Source organism: Podarcis bocagei, assembly GCF_964188305.1.
Source record: "Podarcis bocagei genome assembly, chromosome: 11".
NCBI lineage: Eukaryota > Metazoa > Chordata > Lepidosauria > Squamata > Lacertidae > Podarcis > Podarcis bocagei.
The window spans coordinates 23,171,774-23,185,740 of NC_138136.1; the positions used below are offsets into that span (position 1 = coordinate 23,171,774).

The 13,967-nt window shown below is 40.6% G+C and overlaps 1 protein-coding gene across 4 annotated transcripts in view; it reads right to left on the minus strand.

Moving 5' to 3' along the window:
• FER (FER tyrosine kinase) overlaps positions 1-13,967 on the minus strand; it is a 168,106-nt gene that overhangs the window by 54,856 nt on the left and 99,283 nt on the right. For 3 of the 4 annotated variants that reach the window (XM_081213663.1, XM_081213662.1, XM_081213664.1), the window contains exons 15-16: positions 12,787-12,902; positions 10,114-10,208 (exon numbers count right to left, since the gene is read on the minus strand). In XM_081213663.1, the coding sequence (XP_081069789.1) occupies positions 10,114-10,208; positions 12,787-12,902 (211 nt within the window). Of the gene's footprint in view, positions 1-4,238; positions 4,354-10,113; positions 10,209-12,786; positions 12,903-13,967 lie in introns of all 4 variants that reach the window. The other variant, XR_014013104.1, reaches the window with a different exon arrangement.

The following is a 13,967-nucleotide window of genomic DNA, read 5'->3' on the forward strand; positions in this document are numbered from 1 at the left end:
AGATGCTAAAACAAATATACCAAACCTCCCGGTTTGTGTGTAAAATCTTTAACTTGTACTGAAAAATGTCAACCAGCTTTGGTTTAACCCCAAGGTACTGAAGGTCTCACTGAGCTATCGTCTAAGAAGCCGTATGGAGGATGACTCTAGGAAAGAGGACACATTTTTTAATTGGGAAAAAGGATGTTCTACGATGCAATCTCAGTAAAGGTGTGAAAGCTCACAACCAAAGCTCAGGTGTGGGGAGAACATGACAAAAACACTGATTACTTCCAACTCCATGTATTGGCGCTTATCATTGTGATTCTTGTACTGCAATGTATATGAATGACAAAATGAGCGTTTTCAAATCATTTTTCTAAGGCTCCTTGGAAGCTTTTCAGGGGTCTCTCAATGAAAATATCACTAATGGCAGATGAGTTTTCCCTAAAAGACAGGATGAACACTACTCATCTTCCAGTTCAAGGGGGAGTGTTGGATGTGATCTTAGCAATGTTCCTGGTTGATGTGGGTCAATGGAAGACCTAAAAGACCTGGTGTGCATCCTGCATAAACTGGGTGTGCACAAGACCCAGAAGTGCATGACATTCAGAGGCTTCTTCAGCAGGCAAGTCAATGGAGAAAGTGATTTCAAAAAGCAGAGAATTTGAAAAGCACTAAGTTATGGAGATAAAACGTAGTTGCCTAAAAATCTGAGTATTTAGAATACAAAATTGCGTGCAGTCTTTGGAGCCTAATCTTAATAAAAGTCCCTATTTTGCATGTAAACTATGATATAGCAGCATAATAAATTGCAACGAGAGTCACATCTCATTTTATGCAGTTATCACACACAGCATTGACCTATCCAAGAGTCAAGTGTGCTGTATTCCCATTCTTTTGAAATCCCAGGTACATGGCAAACCCACAGTAAGTGACAACATTAAGGAATAAATCAGATATCATATCATAAGAAATACAAGATCTAAGCAGCCAATGGGGCAAAGCTACCATCCATAGATTATAACTGCCTGTCCTTAAAGACAGGATTGCTTCTGAATAAAACTGTAGAAAATCAAATGAGCATTGTTCTAAAAGCTATATCCCATTGATTGGAACAAGCCAGTTTTCTATAAAACACGTGATAGCTACTCCTAAGTATTCCATAATCAACACTTTCTGAACAGAAGAACATCTTAATATTGTTCCAACTAAGCTTTCCATTTTCCTGAGAACACTTCCCACGTTTCATTCTGCTTGATGGGTTAAGTGTGTCTTTTCAACATTCTGACAAATGGTACAATGATTCATGGAATTTTACTCTGCCTAGCTAGAACAGATAACTGTGTATTTGAAACAAATAATGTGCTAAAAATGCTCCAGAGTCCTCTTCCCATGTACTGCCTGACCAGTAGTTTTCTTTGACAAAGCACAAAGAAAATCTCTCTCAGCAGGATCATACATTTCTTTCCAGACAGGAATATGAAATTCTACTGCTCTCTAGTCTCCAAGTGCTGAAATTGTGACTCGGCTACATACCTGAGGGGGTGGGGAGATTATTTGTGTTGCCATTCGTGTCCTTTGTCTTTGTGTGAGGGTATTTTTGTCCTTCACATAATAAGTATTGCTTAGTTAGCTAAAGCAGGCCTGAGAAATGTGGCATTTTAGTGCCTTATTATTGCAGAGCTACAGAACATTGCAAAAACATTTTCAAATGATATTTTCGGTGCCAACTCATACGGCAACCTCCTTTCTAAGAAAAACGAGTGAGTCGATGCATGCAACAGCCAGTACCATTTGTCTGTCAGAGCAATAACATCTATATTTTAGTGCCCCTGTATTCCCTTAATAGGCTTGTAGGCTCTGGCATCACTTGCAGGGAAATGACACCCAATGGAACATCTCTCTCCATTTTGCTCTGTGAACTATGACTCAAGACAGGAATAGGGAATTGAATCAGCCCCTGGATTACTGTATTTACTCTTAATGAATTATTATTATTTTTAAAAAACCAACAACACTGAGATCTTTCTCTTGGGAGAAAGTCATTTTAAACTCTAAATCTCTGTCAGCAACTCCACTTAGCTGCGATATTAACTTAGCTCACGAGGACAACAGTCCAGCAGTTAGCCTGTGATACCCAAGGTGTTTGGTTTTTTCGTTTTTTGTTATTTTTGCACCTCATAACTGAAATGGTAAACCAAGTTATCCTCTTATTGCTTCACAGAAGAGAGCCTGAATTCAGCGTGCATGTGGGTGAGACAGAGAAATATTAGACCATTAGCTTCGATATCTAGAGGGCTGGATAGGCACTAATCAATTTCCACCACAGGTATCCGAGCAAGAATGCACAGAGAATAAAGGCTGCTGGGGAATTTTCTCTCTCCTCACCAAATACTTAATACTCCCTGCTGCTTCTTTCCTCACTTGTCCAAAATATAAAGAATGCCACTAACATGGAATCCAACAGCGGTGTTATAGAAATCTGGTAAAGCAGTAACTTCTTCTACCCTCATCATTTGTGTATTGAAAACCTCAAAGCCATTGCTATTAACATAATGACATTTTCCAAAGCAGCTGGGTCTGGAGGCAATCTGCTGCAGACAGAAGGGAGGAATGATAGGAGAAAAGGCAGTATCCAAGTTCAACAGTATCATGAGCCTGAAGAGGTTCAAAAATGACTTAAGTAGCTCTAAGCAACCCAAGCGTAGTTTGTCTACACAAGGGTATATTTTAACTAATGTGTCTGGATCTTGAGAAGACTGCAGGTACAGACTCTAGCTAAGGCTGCTGAAGCAAGTAATTTGCAATGTTTACATGAACCCAGAAAGGGGAAGCGGGTCTTATCACTATATTCTCTTTCACTTTCATGCACCCAAAGAAGTACAACTGCACAATGGGCAGCCTTACTTGGTGAAAACTATTGCAAAGTGCTATCACTACCATGAGTCAAATAGCAACACTGTTGAGAAGCTGAGTCGTCCGAGTCTAATACTCTGAGAATATAGTTACAGGTAGGTAGCCATGTTGGTCTGCCGTAATCAAAACAAAATAAAAAAATTCCTTCCAGTAGCACCTTAGAGACCAACTAAGTTTGTTATTGGCATGAGCTTTCGTGTGCATGCACACTTCTTCAGATACACTGAAATAGAAGTCACCAGACCCTTATATATAGTGAGAGGGTGGGGAGGGATATTACTCAGAAGGGTGGTGGGAATGGGTGATTGGCTGATAGGTGTGGTAAACCTGTTGACGACTTTTAATGACTGCAATTGGTCTTAGAGGAAAAAGCAAGGGGTAAGATGGCTTAAAATAGCTTTATCATGTATAATGAGATAAGAATCCAATGTCTTTATTCAGACCAGGTTTCTCCATGGTTTTAAGTTTGGTAATAAGTTGCAATTCAGCAACTTCTCTTTCCAGTCTATTTCTGAAATTCTTTTGTAATAACACAGCTACTTTGAGATCTTGTATAGATTGTCCTGGGAGACTGAAGTGTTCTCTTACTGGTTTCTCTGTCTTGTGAGAAGACAGAGGGTGAGCAAGATGATCAAGGATATGGAAACCAAGCCTTATGAGCAATGGTTGAGGGAGTTGGGTATGCTTAACCTGGACTAATAGGCAAAGAATGGTGTACCTGGGTTGGCCCAATATTGGCACCACCAAGACAGGTAGCTATCTCATGACTGAACTGGTGATGCTGATCTATTTCTAATGAGAGAGAGAGAGAGAGAGAGAGAGAGAGAGAGAGAGAGAGAGAGAAAGGAAGGAAGGAAGGAAGGAAGGAAGGAAATTTTATGGTAACTCCAGCACGTTTCTGTGTAAAATATTTCCCATCTGTTTCTCTTGGGAAATATTTTACATAAAACCCTCCAGCAGAAACTGTCACTGACCCCTCAATGTCTGAAGGCACACGACAATTATAATCCTCTCTTCTGCAGGATTGCTGGGAAGCCACCTTGTTCTGGGTGTTATGTAACACTAGGCACCTTTTAGGCATAATTGAACAATTCTGTATACCCATTTCATACTACATTAAAGCACTTTTATCAGAACACTTGATAGAACACTTGGCTTCCACATTGCTTGCAAGCTCAAAGTTCATGGGGATCTGACCAAAATCTAGCACCTCTGCCCAATAAAACACCCAAAAAAACTATTTCAGCTCAGTTCAACTACTGAGACTCCAAATAGTGTGGAATATATGAGCACAGATATGAGCACACATAAGATGAAAGGCTTTAGTTTAAGGCACTTGCCTGTGAGTCTGCAAGTTTCCTTCCAGAGGTTGGCTAAACTGCAGTGATGACACGGAAGATATGAGGAGGGTTGAGGAAACACAGAGATGTGGAAGTTGGAACTGGGAGAAAAAGGCTGGAGTGAAGGTCCAATGTCATTGATATGAGGACAAAAGGGAGAGAGGTGTGAGAAGCAGGAGGGGGCTAGAAAACAAGTGATGGAAGTATGAGGCAGCAGAAGCGGTGATGGAGAACACGGTACTGAGACAAATGGGGACCTCTGCATGCGTATGTAAAAAGGGGAAGATTCCCCAAACACTGTTTCAACTGCTATGATGTCAAAATGTTCTAGGGCTTGTAGCAACTCTTGATAGGAAGGCAAGGGCTGCTTGAACATAATGGTGGCTACCATCATTAGGTGACAAACTGGAAGAGGAGCTCAGCAAACATAGAAAAGCTGCCTTCTACCACCCATTAGTCCATGTGGCTCAGTATTGTCTACACTGATCAACAGAGTCTCTCCAGGGATTCAGACCGGGGGTATTCCTAGACCTACCTGGGGGCATTCACCTCTTCCTAAACCTGTGGCATGGGTGCCAAGACAGAATAATTACATTTGGAATAAAGTTTTCTCTCCCTTGTTTGCTGCAGAAACTGCTAGTACTATGATTCCATTAGTTCTGGCTTTGTATATTTTTAGAAAGGAAAAGAAACAAGAAGCAGCTCTCAAATTGGAGAAGGTATTTTTTTCTTTTAGTTCAGCCTTTTTTACTGTATAGCCTCACACGAAAAATAAGTAGTGGTATAATATAGAATCATAGAATCATAGAGTTGGAAGAGACCACAAGGGCCATCGAGTCCAACCCCCTGCCAAGCAGGAAACACCATCAGAGCACTCCTGACATATGGTTGTCAAGCCTCTGCTTAAAGACCTCCAAAGTAGGAGACTCCACCACACTCCTTGGCAGCAAATTCCACTGTCGAACAGCTCTTACTGTCAGGAAGTTCTTCCTAATGTTTAGGTGGAATCTTCTTTCTTGTAGTTTGGATCCATTGCTCCGTGTCCGCTTCTCTGGAGCAGCAGAAAACAACCTTTCTCCCTCCTCTATGTGACATCCTTTTATATATTTGAACATGGCTATCATATCACCCCTTAACCTCCTCTTCTCCAGGCTATATACAATAGCCTAGCCAGAGGAGAACGATAAAAATGTCAACAGTTTCTTATGGAGTATGCTAACAGGCTTTGAACTTATGCAATGTGCAAATTGAAATATCTGGCTCCCATTTCAAACAATTAATGATTATTCACCATGATAATAAGTGGTCAGCTTATGCTCTCCCGTCCTCATTTGTTTTGGAATATTAGGCACCAAATGAAACATTAGAGCAACCAAACAAAGCATTATGGAATACTATTTTAAAGTATCCACAAATGGCTAATGCTGTATCAGCAATATTTTGATGGATGAAATCAAAAGGAATAAGCTTTGAAATATTAAAGCTATAAAAAGCACACTGGCATGAATTTTGCAGTTATATGCTGACACTAAAAAACAAACCAGTGATTCAGTAGGGGCTGCATCTATATTAAACCATATGAAAACCATACACATTTAAAAGCTACAAATTAAAAACAGTATTATGTGATTGGTTCCCAGCTAACAGGCACAGAAGGCAGAAAAATGGTTTCAAAATACATACCCTAAAATATTTCATTAAGGGGATCCCCACTTCTTCGTCCTTTCAAGAATACTTTTTTTCTGCCCAGTCCACCTTAAATTTAGTACTTCTTTGAGCACATTATAATAAAGAAAAAACATTGAAATTGTGTCATGAGTCCCCCAACTCAGACGGATACCTCAGCTGTATTTATGACCTTATAGGACTACTCTGCTTGTGGCAGTTCCTTGCCACTGCAACTCCTGACAGATCATCTGAATCACTCGCTATGAGTAGAACTTTGCTTGGCATCTTTCAAACCACATTTATGATTGCTGCCATGGGCCAAATGGCAGCTTCTACTTACAGAAAAAAAGGCTGAGAATATCTATTTGCCACCAATAAGAGAAGGGAGTGGGCAAGGAGAAGCATGTGCCACAAACAAAGCAGCCATGTGCTCATAATCCTAAACAGAGTTGAGGGCAGAAACAATTGAAGTCACACTGGCTGAGAAGTGTCGTGTTTAGACAAATTGAAGCTACAGAGTCATGAGAAATTGAAAACTAAAGTACGAGATTGGCTCCATTATTATCAAATAATGGAGGTTTATAAACAAGACAGGAAAATTGGCTTCCAGGTGGAGAAATCAAAATTAGAAACTGAACTGTTAGAACCCAATGCTAAGAATTTGTCAAGAATGTATAACTTGTTGCTGAAATGGAATACACAAGATGAAACAGTTAAATCAGCTATGATTAAGTGGGCACAGGATATTGGTCATAATATTATGTTTGCTGACTGGGAACAGTTGTGGACCACCGGCTTAAAATTTACGGCATGTAATGCCTTAAAAGAAAATATTATGAAAATGATCTATAGGTGGTACATGACCCCAGTCAAGCTAGCAAAAATCTACCATTTGCCTGACAATAAGTGTTGGAAGTGTAAAGAAACTGAAGGTACTTTCTATCACCTTTGGTGGACGTGCCCGAAGATTAAGCTTTTCTGGGAAATGATATATAATGAAATGAAAAAGGTACTTAAATGTACTTTCCCTAAGAAACCAGAGGCCTTTCTCTTGGGCATTGTCGGCCAATTGGTGCCAAAGAAAGATAGAACTTTTTTATGTACGCTACTACAGCAGCAAGAATACTCATCGCAAAGCATTGGAAGACCCAAGATCTACCCACCCTGGAAGAATGGCAGATGAAGGTGATAGACTATATGGCATTGGCTGAAATGACCGGCAGAATCCGTGATCAGGGGAAAGAGACGGCGGATGAAGATTGGAAAAAATTTAAAATCTATCTTAAGAAATATTATAAAATTAATGAATGCTAAAATGTTGAGGTTTTAGAAAAAAGGGGATTACAGCGGCATAAGATTAAGTAAAAGAAAAGAATAAATAAGGCACAAATTGGATTAAAATAAGTGTTAGGATTTGCTGAAATAATTTTGGAAATTGGGATGTAGAAAGGGGAGGTTTGGGGGAGTCGGAGAAGTGAGGTTTATGAAAAAAAGGATATGAAATTATACATGTTTGTTTGTTTCTTTGTTTGTATTGTCTATAAAAATTTTTGTAAAACCAATAAAAAGATATTTTTTTAAAAAAAGAGAAGTGTCGTGTTTAGAGAAACATGGCTGCTGAGTTATCATTTCAGCTACATAGGACTGAAACCTGAGCAACTGCTTCCTGACCCCCATCCCTCGCCGTGCTCATGTCCTTTGTATGTGGAAGCAATTACAGTCCTGGGAGTTGCTGCTTTCTGGTTAACTCTCCAGTTCCAGGTTTCTATCTGATTTCCTGGATGCAAGTGCATGTTTTCCTTCTGTGCCCTGTTGTTACCTTGATTCCTGAGACTCTTCCTCAGACTTCCCTGCTCCCAACCTCGGCTTGTTCTATTTTAACTCTGATCCTGCTGCCTGCCTCTTGGTTTTAACACTTTTTACCAGTCTCCATCCCACCCTTCTGCAACTTTTTGTTGACCTTGAGATATTTTGGACTAGAACTCCCATCACCCCAGACAATTGCCAAAGCCAGCTGGAACTCTTGGGGATTGTAGTCCAAAACATCTTAAGGGCACAAGGTTGGGGAATGTTGGGTTTCAGTACGCGAAATCCAGCCCTGCCTCCTGCTTTTTGGGTCCAACTGTTGCACCCTTAAGAAAGTCAAGTCACAATGCTGCAGTGACAGCAGAAGCCATGCCTGGCACAATTCCCTTCTCAAGGCTCTAGACCAAGCAACCACTTCCCTTGCCCTCCATGTTTCTTAAGCAAATTACCTAGCACTCACTCTCACATCATTCAGTTCCTCCACACCATGCGGCCCAAAGACTAGGATGCGGTTTCTTTTTCCTATTCTCATTACTATAGCTCCCTTTTGCCTCAGTTGCTTTATTCTCTGCCCTTCCCAGCCCAAATCCAACTATGCATCCTTCCTCTAGCCTCCTTTTCTCTGAGCTTCTCCTTGGCTTCTCTGCACACTGGGACGTTTTCCATTCCACAACCGGCCCCTGCCGAAGCATTTAATCCAGCCTAATTGAAAACGTTTCTTACACAGGAGCTGGACTGCAAGATGAACATTCCATGTCACCATACCACCTTAGCCAATCAAAGGCAGATGCTTCATTGCCATAGGAATAATATCATATAAATTGGAAGTGACAAGGTGGCTAGCTCTCATGCTGCCCTCCAGGCTTCCGCGAGTTCTTCAGATCTTTTTACCAGACTATTTACACTAGTGGGATGAGATAAAAATACAAATAGTTGTCATTAAGGTCTAACATCTTGCTGCTCTTGGTGGAGAGCAGCCTTTTCTCTTTTAATGCTGCATTCTTAGAGGAGAAATGAAGGAGCCAGCTGCAAGCCATGCAGCCTGGTGAGAAGCCCAGCCCTAGACATGCCAGACTGTTATATAAACTGGGCTGCTGAGGCAAGACTTGCAACTACTGTAGTAGCAAACACTGGGTTAACTTTTTCTCTTTTTTCACAAACCATTCATTCTTATTGTGCCTTTGTATTTAAAAGTATCATTCATTATAGTACTGAATCTGATTACTTGACTTTGTCCTATTTGAATTTGCTTCATATGTTTTGTTATGAACTCCTTGTTTATGATGCTGTATTTTGGTATTGATCATGAGCTGCTTTGGTCATGGGTACACCATGGAGAACAAAACATAAAAAACTAGATTAACCCTTTAAAAAAAGTCAACTCAAGACTGATACATCCCAATTGTATAAACCAGGAAGCCAGGGCCTCTGGATGATGTTGGTCAAAATTTCCCATCATCCCTGACCATTGGCCATGCTGGCTGGGCCTGATAGGAGTTGGGAGTCCAGCAACATCTGAAGGCCCATAGGTTCCGCACCCTTGGTATAAACACTTACCCCGTGTTATAATTCCACCTGGTTTTGCACTCAGGAACCATATGGAATATTAATCTTGTGAGTTATATGGAAACAGCATATTCTCCACACTTCTCTCTCCAAAAATATTTTTTTGTTAGCAAAAGGGGCACGAGGTTCAGCAAAGATTATGAGACAGAAAGCAACTGACCTTGCTTCCAATGACAACACCTCCTCACCTGTAACTCAAAGTGAGGGGGGAAACTTTGAAGAAAAAAATAGACTAGTTAAACTAGTCAACAATATTCGTGCACCAAAAGCATTGAAAATACATGTAAACCCAGGGATGGGGATGTAGCCCAGGTGCTGCTCGACTACAACTCCCAATATCCTTGACCATTAACCTTCTTGCTTGGGACTGATGGGAGCTGGAGTCCAGGAACAGCTCAGGGAACACAGGTTCAGTATCTAGCCTAACCCTAATTGAGAACTTCCCTGTTCCTTTTAAGTGAAAGTGAGGTACTGAATTACTGATTAATTTAATATTATAGAATAAGACTTTTACTTTTTGCTCTTCACATATGTATTCAGTATGTGGAATGAACATGGAACAGCAGATTGCACATATTCCCATGATTCATACTGATTTACAATGGGATGTGCCTACGAGCTATGACTTTGATACTGTCTCCACCTGCTGGTAAAAACAAAATTATTCTTTGATTCTGAAATAGTGTGCGGATATCAGAGACCTTTCTGTCTCTAAAGAGCAGATTATTTAAACTGAGAAGATGCAGAGGAAGGACAATGAGTATATCCAAACAAATGGGGAGGATTAGAAACCTGGGTACTACAAGAATGCTATAAGAATAAATGAACACATTACCTGGAACAAGCTCCATAACGATATATATAGGTTGCCTTTGAGTGCAAACTCCTATAAGCTTTACCACATTCGGATGGTCATACTGTTTGAGTATTCTGAAAAAGGGGTACAAAGGTTTTATCATGTCATTGTATCAACTTGATTTCAGTTATGTAGGAAAAAAGTTACTGAGCATCTACATGACTAAAATAAACTCAGATGAGTTTCAGTAAACACGAAAAGAATCACATTGTACAACTGAAACCACCTCTTACTAAGAAAGATGATAAAACTAAAGCTCTTCTCGGTGACAACATACATGAAAGGGGATCATGAGCATGTATTCATTTACTTTATCTAATACGTTTCACATAAAGAATCCCAGGGTAACTTTAAAAAAAATTAAACACAACCATAGCACAATTTAAGCAAACAGGAAAATACACATCATAAATATTTATACAGGTTCACTCATATCATCTAGAACCAAACACAACCAGATTTCTAGAATGTGCAGGGAAATCTACTTGAGTGCAAAACACTCTCCACTGCACACATCTGCCCTGAACATATGGGAAGCTGTAAGGGGCAGTGTGACAAAGGGGTGGGGCTAAAGTTGAGACTCTATAGTCCCCTTTAGATTTACGTTACCCCACCATGCAAGTGATAGGGCTAGAGTGCCATTTATTTTAATCAACATCTACCAGACATAAGTACGTACAAGTAAAAATAGATAGAAAGCAAATATTCACTACTTTAGAATAGGCAGAAAATCCTGGAAGACATTCGAACATTTCCATGAAGACAAATGGCATGTGTTCACTCTCCAGTTGCAATCAACACCTGTGCCTTCTACCATCTTAATCATTTTAAAGATGTGAACAGAGAAGTTACACTGATTCATTTTCAACTTAAGCTCCAAAGAGATGTTCTCATTAACAAATTAACAAGCCGTGTCATGATCTAGCTCCTCATATAGTTCTGGAAAGCCCAGGTGTACAGTTATGCCCTCCCTTCCCCAATGCTAGGAGAGCTCATGATTGCAAGAGCCAGGAGAACAGGGCTTCAAGCTGGTATTAGAAAGCAGCAATTTACTACCTGAAGATTGCTCGAAACCTTTTGAGTCAATCGTCATCAGGATATAGCACGACAGTTTGTACAAGTTACCAAATGGCTACTCTTTTTTTGCACTACCTTAATGCTTGCCTTCTCCCTTGCTCTTTGAAGTTCTGGTATTGTTCCTCCGCCTCTTCCGTAAGACCCAAGGCTACACACACTATTCAAGTACCTCTTGATACTTCCCATACCTCATGGCATGGACAAGTAAATCCACTAGTAGTACAGAGGTATATATCCCAATCCATCCCACCCCTCCTCTGCGTGGGAGTGCTGCCACTAGCATAGCACATCTTCATAGCAACTCTACAATTCTACGATTCTGTCCTCTACAGGGCTCTCCTCCCCTAACAGACCCCCCACCTAGTCACACACTTGTTCTTACCATGAATTGCACATGCAATCTACACAGAAAGAGCTGGGCTGTTGGATTCCTGGGTGGAGGGCAGAGGACTTTTGCCTTGCCAAGGAACAAAAACATAGGGGCTCTATCCATACAGAGCAGCCAAGAGTGGCACTGAGTTAGATGTCCATGGCTGTTCCTCCTTGACTCCCAATGTACTTGAGAGCACATGGAACCTTTATACCAGGGATGGGGAACCTGTGGCTCTCCAAGCATTGTCAAATTCTAATCCTCCCTACTGATAGGAGGAGCTGATGGGAACTGTAGCCCAACAACATCTGGAAGACTGCAGGTTCACCATCCCGCCCTTTATACCATGCATTCCGCATTTGATTTGGCAGGCCAGGGTGGGGAGGGAATGTGACTGAAATCACTAAAGATCTGAAGAAAAAGATCAAGACTGTGAGGAATAGGCAGACCTCAACCAACTGCTTCTCCCACAGGCAAGGCTCAGCTCAAATTCACATTTTATCCTTCAGTAGCCCTGGGAGGTACGTTCTGCACAACTGTGCAAGGATATGAAACCCAAGTGCCACAAACAGCTATCTAACTATTATACTGCACAAAGCCACACTTGGGAAACTGTGGCTGAGGTTAAATCTAGAGAAACATTAAAGGTTGTATAATATTTCAGCCAAGTACTGTTTTGAGATAGTTTTCTAGGTGGTTTATCCTTAAAGAAGAAAAACCACAAAAAACTGTAAGATGTCAATTGAGCCTCAGTAAATAATTCATAATGAATAATTGCTATAGTTCCAGGTTTCTTAGCAAAAAAGAAAAGAGAAAGAGAAAGAGAAACCTATTCCATGCAGTCCAAGTTGTTTGTAAGGGTAAAATAGTTTCTTGATGTCACTTACTACAATATTGACCCAGTAAGATAATCTAACTTGGAATGTTTTCCATTGTATGCATATTACACAATATGGAATTTCTATCAACAGTTGATGGTTATTTTCACCTTTGATATTATATCAGATTGCATATGACATTTTACTTCTTCCAGGGAGAATTAATTCAGGGAGGGCCTCCGCCACCACTGCTAATTTGAAATATATTTTGAAGTGGAAAGTATTGATTAGTCTCAGACAATCTAGGAACTGTTCCCTGTTCCCTGCATTAAATTTAGGTATGTAATGGATCCCAAGTGCCCATTTATTCACATTTACACCACTCACCTGGCCTCTGATAAAAACTTTATTTTCAGCTCCTGGGGAAGGTCTTCTTTACATGTCTTCACAGCAACCGGAGTTTTATCTTTCAATATTCCCTTATATACTTCACCAAAATTACCCTGAAATTGCAGATATTACAAATTGTCAGTAAACAAACTTAATGGCATTCCTCAGCAAAATAAAGTTCCACTGTGCAGAAAATATCACAGCTGTGTCAGTTAACAATATGCTTATATAAGCTCGCACATGGGTTAAGGAAATAGATACTTCCCTTTTTAACTTATGGGAAGAAATGTTACTTTAACATTTTTGAAAAGCCGATGAAATCAAGCTCAAGGCTTTAGTCAAACACTGCCTTTATATAATGAATGTTTAATGCCTTATAGACTGAACACCCCATTAATTTTGTACTTCGCTCCATCCAGTCATCTACCACGGAAAAAGCAACTTAGCAATGTTTCACAAAAGATTTTGACACAAGAGTGGGAGAAGCACACTTCATTAAGGCAGTCTCTTCCCCCACTGCACCTGCTTATCTGCCTTGCAATGCCCCCTCTTCCCTTCCCGTCATCACTTTTCCTTCTCTGTAGGCAGCTAAGCATAGCGGCCAGCCCAAACTCCTTTTCATGACTTCAGAGGGGGAAGTATATGACTAGTCCCAGTCATCTAGCTTCTGTTTATTGGAAGAAAAAACATTTTCTCTTAATGGTGGGAGAAAATAGAGGAACCCAGCCTGTTAGGGGATCCTAGCGCTCCTCTTTGCTCTCCCTCTTCGCATCAGGGTCTCCTCTGTTTAGACTTCAGCTGCTTTCAGATCATCAGTTTTGTAGGTGAGATTCAAGCAAATACCGGCATGTTCATGTGTGCACACTTGTGGAACAAACCCACTTCCATCTACCCCCCCCCAACCCACTCAGAATTTCTCCTAAACATAATGAGAAAAGGCAATGTAATGTGTGAATAACTGCGTGATGCAACATCAAATAACCTCCCTACAAACTTGCTGCAAAGAGTTCAAGATGAACTCTCAATAAATAGGATGCCTAGAAGGAGGTTTTGCGCAAGGTTTGTGATTTACTGGGACAGAGTATGTTTGGGGCCATCAGGGGTGAGCTTTCCCTTCTAAACCTTCATAAGGAGCTGCTGCTTAGAAGGCGGCTGCCTAAGGAGTAGGGACCCTCTCA